We start from the raw sequence: 6007 nt of genomic DNA, 5'->3' as shown, positions 1-6007 counted from the left end.
TTTGACATTATCCTGTGTTTGACTTGCACACAAAACATACCTTAAAGTTCATTAATAAAACGATTCATGGCTTCATGTCACATGTACACACTGATGCTGTGTTTGAACATCACATTTTTTAGAATGTTTTAATGTGTTGACTCACAGTTTGGGCCTAGTTGTAATATTTCATTTAGTTTATTTTTATTTATTTAGTTCTTTCAAAGAAAAAGAAGTTTCTGTTAATATTGCTTGTGTTTTTCTTTGCCTTATTTCTGAGCATACACGATGTCCTCCAATATTGGAGGGTTTCTGTAGGTTTCTTTTTTTCTACAACTTTTTCCTTTCTCTCCATTAGACACAGAATATGCAAACATTTCATGTAAATTTCCCATCCAAAGATTTTGAAAGTAAATATATGAAAAAATCAATATAATGTAATACCTGTTTTACTTGGTAATAAAGAAGAGGAACTATGAGATATTTATCTCCCTCTCATTTGTTGAAAGATATAAAAGTATACTTTAGAGATATCAGCCAGATTGTAAAATGACTTTTCCTGTAAAAGTGAGTCACTCAGCCTGATTTCCGTTGGTGTATTTTGTTCCCATAGGGTATGGGAACAAAATATTATTAATCTAGCTGAGGAAACAATCTCACCACAAGGTCCATTTAGCCAATTTCTTCAGGGTAATACATGCCCATGTTGGCTTAAAAGCTGAGGTTCAAAGTTCATTCTTGACCTTGTAAATAGTTAAGCTAAATTAATCTGAACATGTCAATTCATGACAGCTGGACCAACTCCATGCTGATGAAGATCATGTCATCAACTGCTGTGTAGAATTATTTCAATTTAAGTCCACTTAATAGCTCTTTCAGGAGCTTACAACCACATCTCAAGGTTTTCATCTGCAGATGTAGTTTATTTACAGTTTATTACAACTGTTTACACACATTTTCAAAAAAATGTCTCCTTTTCAAAACTTTACACAAAATTCCCAAAACTACACCCACAAAATGCAAAATGCCTATCTCTTACAAAATGAAACACTGCATTCAAAATGCCATAAACACAAAGAAGAATATGCATCAAATGGCAAACACTTTGAAACGTTCATATGGGCTATATTACGTTTCTAACATTTAACAAAAGTATTGTTGTTAATTTCATAGTATAGACCATTTAGTATAGGCTAATGTTAATATATTACTTATAGTTACTATATTCATTATAATTTCATATACACTTTAACACTAGGCCACTATATTAAATCCAGTTTCGTTTTTGTGGATTAGTTTATTCTTTTTATTCTTCTTTTATTATAATGTTAAGTACTATCTTGTCAATTTTTATAAGAATTACTATAGGTTGCCGTCTTAACTCGCATATCCTATTATTTTGGTTCGCACGTATCTATTTTTAGGGCAATATGCGGGTAAAATACTCTGTAGAGCAACGCACCATCCACCCTGCACCACTCACGCTGCTCTTCTGCTTCTTCTTCTTCTTCTTCTTCCCGTCACTGTTACAGCTGATGTTCTGCTACTGCCACCTGCTTTACCGGAGGGGAGCGTAGCAAATATTTATTTTTTTAGAAAGGTATAAAATACGGGAAAATATTTAAACGGGATGACACCGGGAAAGAATGGTAAAATATGGGATAAACGAGAGTGTTGACAGGTATGAAGCAGTGTAGTTGACTGTGTAAACAGGTTCATGCCAGCAGGAAACCTCCCACTGACTGATGGTTTATGGTCGCCTTGGCAACACCAAGTTCTGCGGGGCCACTCTCTTCTTCTCGGTCCAAGAGGTCCTGAAATCGGTAAAAATGTGTTTCCCTCAGTCATGTTTCTGTACCCATATAACGCGACTTTATCTGTAATACTACACACTTGTACATAGTTAACCAAAATAATCGTGGGCAAGTCCAAACAGCTAGCGTAAAAAAGTTACCTGTGGTGTTGTTAACCTAACGTCAACGTTACCCAGGAAATCTAGCGTAGCAATGTTTGTTTTAACTTTTAACTTTTTTTTATTAACGTTATGTATTTGATACACGGTGTAGTGTTGGGGTTAGCTACTGTATTATTGTGTATATATGTTTAACTGGATATTAATTGAGCTAACGTCTATGTAGAAGTCCTGATTTTGTGGTAACTTAACGTTAGCTGGATAATTTATATAAGATAGAGCCTCTGCATTGGCACACCTGTAGAAGTATGAAGACCAGAGATAAGAGCCATACAGTTTATTGTTCTTTACCAATTTCCACTTAAATAATCGACTGACAGACGATTGAACAGCTAAAAGGGAAGGAAGGAGGATTTTCTACAGCTGCCCCTCAAATGTGGTAACACATTTGATAATCAACCATTACCAGTCTAAGCAGGTTCGGGGTAGGCCATTTGAGGAAGGGATACCAGTCTTGCAATGGGTCTGATGTACAATTTGCCCTTGACTTTGACTTTTCTACAGTCTATGTATTTGTGTTATCCTCCTGTAAAGACAAGCTAAAGGAAGGGGAAGCTGTCATGTCGGATCTACTTAAAGACAAAACTCAAAGAAGAGAGAAGAGGACAGGCAAGGCTCCCTCAGAGGGAGTCAGAGGCAAGGAAACAACTGGCAGGACTAACGTTAAGGAGTGAGTACTCTATGTAATAATATGGGCCACCTTTAGTCATTATTGTCTTTTCATCTTTATTAATCATACCTAACTGGCAAAGGTTATGACTGATATTCAGAAAGCATACCTAATACCATATGTTTGGATGAGAAGTTCAAGTCAGCTCTTCTTAAATTATTATTTATTCAACCACACTATGTTCATAGCAGGGCCATTTTACTGACAATTTCTACACTGTGTTCATGTCTTACAGCTCTATAAGTACTGTTTCGTGTGTGGATGAACTAGGACACCATGATGACAACGCTCGGATGCCCGTAACAATGGAGAACACCTATCAAATGGGTACAGTAACATTCGCCTGAATAACAATCACCAACTACAGATGTACTGTAGTTTAATACAGCACTGATTTAAGTTGGATTCTTTAAAAGATTTAGAAAAAAATTTTTACAATTTATTCAAGTTGGCCTTCGTTGAATATACTTGCAGGATACCTTGGATAACTGTGACCTGGATGACTGAGAATCATTTTATTTATTTTGATTTGATTAATGTCAGTACTTCAGCCTTACTACAACCTTACACAAGGGCACTTAAATAATGACATTTGTTTAGCGTCAGACTACAAAAGCTTAGTGCATGCTACTGGTTCTTGAGTGGTGAAAGCTGAACAAGACAAGAATATTAATGCAATATTAATTGATTTTAATCCATCATAGCTTTTCGATTGATGTGCTTTGCTTTTCAATTTCAAATGAATGCGTCACACTATTTTTCACTAACCAAAGCAATTGCATAAGGGGAACAACTTATTTGTCTTTGTTTTTGGACCACAGGACCTTACAAACGCTTCCCTGTTCCTGCTGTCACCGACATACTGAAGGATGTACTTACCAGTTACCTCCAAGAGGAGAAATATGAAGTAGAGTGGTCTCAAAAAATGACCAAAACAATTTGTGAGGTAAATTAAACTGAAAAGTTCATTCATGCAACATCTTTTGAATATTCTGTCCTATTAGTTTCATTCTTTGTATTCCCCTATCAGGTGATAAGAGCACGTGTGAAGGACCTCATGATTCCCCGATATAAGATTGTCGTCCTTGTGCACATCGGACAACTCACCGGGCAGAGCATGCAAATCAGCAGCCGATGTCTATGGGATGCATCTAATGACACCTTCGCCTCTTACTCCTTCAAAAACAGCTCTCTGTTTGGTGTGGCAACTGTCTACGCTGTTTACTTTGAGTGACTCATGTAGACATTGAATACTCTGATAAGAACACAAGGCTCACTAGTCATACATTTCTCACAGTTCTGAAAAGATTACTGCTGTTGAAGAGTTTTTTTATCTGTGTTGTATATTTTGCCATGTGTAAAATGATAAAACAAGAATTTGTAACCAAAATTCATGGTGTTTTTTTATTTTTGCTAGCATGGAAAATGAAATCACATCAACAACAATCTTCTGAAGATGTTTTAAACTTGTTTTAAACTAAGAATGATTGTGGCCGATGGATGATGAGCCCCTTTGGATGTTCCCCTCTAGCAGAGCATGGAGAGGTCGCTCCTTCGACAGCCTTGTTCACAGCACACTGATAGTAGTGCCTGGTTTTGGTCCCGCCAATGACGGTCAATTGCTGGCACATCTGTCGTCTTCAGTTTTGGCTCCCTGCTACCTGCCAAAAGATACCACCCTTTGTTTACCAGAAGTCAAGGCTGCTATTCTGTAATTGTTCTCGTGAAATTAACCCCAAAGCTACAAAGATAAGTTCAAGTGACTGTCTACTCACCATCTTGCAAAGTCTGCTCTTCTCCCATCAGTCTTCTCCACCTTGATCCTCCACAGGTGTACACCACTGCCCGCAGAAATGCCCGGCCGCACAGCCTCAGCGTGTTTTCCTGTGTCTGAACCTGTGCTACACACAGCATGCACAGCAGCGTCGCAAGCAGGAGTAAGGATCTCATGTTGTTTCTTCTCAGAAAACATCTGTCCTGATCAACCCTTTTATACAGCGTCTCCGATGATGTCACACACTCCACCAAGTCTTCTCAGGTTCTTGATTGACTACATTTTCGTAAATGTTAAAGAGAAAGAAATGGTCTTTTATTTCCGAACTGCAGGGTTTTTTATTGCCATGGATTAAGTAAAGTGTTGCATAATGGATCGCTTCAGATATCTCTACCCTACATCAAACTGAAGTGATGGCTCTCTACATAGCAACATAGTGGAGTGTGTGCCCACTATCATGAACATAAATCAGTGATTCCAAGAAGAGTCCGTTGCATTAACCGGTACACTTGCTGTCAAATTGAACTGTGTCACGGAATAGAGTTGAAATAGTCATTACCGGGTGGGTGGGGGTGGTGATGCTAAACACCAAAATATAGTGTGTATTAGAAATGTATGTATGAGTCCACACTGCTGTACAAAAGTCCAGCTGATCACAGTTTTAATTTAAATATAGTATTTTGAACACGAGACAGGTCTTTTCAGTCAGTCTGAGTCACTTTAAACACTTGTTACATCGTAAAATGAACTTGTCTCATCCCTGTGACCACTAGGGACCTCGCTTTTGGGCTTTTGTAGGAGTTGTAAAGGTGTAATTAAAAATATTGATTATGGCAGTATTCCATTTAATTTTGCCAGTTTCAGAGTTCTGGGATTGTACATGCTGACTCTCTGGCATAGCTTACTAGGACACTTCAATTGACCTGAGCCATCTTTAATGTTAGATAAAGATCTGCTTATGGCATGGAATTAAAAAAAACGTAAGATGTCCCAGTATATACTCTGAACATGTTCGATCAATTTCCCTTAATCTGGATATAAAGCTGCATTGAGTTTTGCCTATGTAATCAGCATTGCTGCCTGGACATGTGAAGTCACAGTATACACAACAGACCATTTTAATACTTTGACTGTGGTATTTTAAGTGAATATAAAGTCTTATTGGAAATCTGTATTGTTATGAACTTGACATCTTTGGTTAAATTAGATAATGTTTGAGAGATATCTTTTCAGGATGTGCCTTCTAGTTTTTCCAGTAAATGGTCAATGGATCAATATTATAAATGCCACTGATGGGAGACTAAAACTGAAAGCCTGAAAAAGCATACGGCTCTGTTCTTTTTTGTGTCCCCTAGATTTTTTCCAGTAAATGGATCAATATTATGATGGGAGAATAAAACTGAAAGCCTGAAACAGCATACGCCTATGCTCTGTTTTTGTTTTTGGAACTCTATTCTTATAAATTCTAAATATAAGTGTCTAAAGAGAGTGATTAACATGAGTGCCATTTTCACTAATACCTAGTTTAAGTCTAACACATTTCACACATAGGCCTACCTATTCCTAGCAAATAGTTTTTTCTTTTTAGAACATATCAATGCATTGAATTGAA

At 37.2% G+C, this 6007-nt stretch overlaps 1 protein-coding gene across 2 annotated transcripts; it reads left to right on the top strand.

The window, feature by feature from the left end:
• The first annotated feature begins 1549 nt into the window (after positions 1-1549).
• Positions 1550-4066, top strand: dynlt5 (dynein light chain Tctex-type family member 5). Of its 2 annotated transcripts, none has more exons than XM_038718508.1 (5): positions 1550-1802; positions 2486-2621; positions 2857-2948; positions 3443-3567; positions 3652-4066. In XM_038718508.1, exons 1-5 carry the CDS (start codon positions 1697-1699, stop codon positions 3853-3855), a joined length of 663 nt encoding a protein of 220 aa, XP_038574436.1. In that variant the 5' UTR covers positions 1550-1696; the 3' UTR covers positions 3856-4066. The 2 variants fall into 2 exon arrangements, with proteins under 2 accessions (XP_038574436.1, XP_038574437.1); XM_038718509.1 differs by lacking the exon at positions 1550-1802 and adding an exon at positions 2266-2369.
• Positions 4067-6007: the final 1941 nt, after the last annotated feature.

Source organism: Micropterus salmoides, unplaced genomic scaffold, assembly GCF_014851395.1.
Source record: "Micropterus salmoides isolate LMB-PRFRI ecotype aquatic unplaced genomic scaffold, ASM1485139v1 Ms_hic_scaffold_14, whole genome shotgun sequence".
Classification (NCBI taxonomy): Eukaryota; Metazoa; Chordata; class Actinopteri; order Centrarchiformes; family Centrarchidae; genus Micropterus; species Micropterus salmoides.
This window is presented reverse-complemented; position numbering and strand designations above follow the sequence as displayed.

Coding starts and splice junctions, on each gene's coding strand:
- dynlt5 (XM_038718508.1), top strand. CDS start 1,697: ATGCCAGCAGGAAACCTCCCACTGACTGATGGTTTATGGTCGCCTTGG. Junction 1,803..2,485: donor TCCAAGAGGTCCTGAAATCG/GTAAAAATGTGT, acceptor CCTCCTGTAAAG/ACAAGCTAAAGGAAGGGGAA. Junction 3,568..3,651: donor TGACCAAAACAATTTGTGAG/GTAAATTAAACT, acceptor TTCCCCTATCAG/GTGATAAGAGCACGTGTGAA.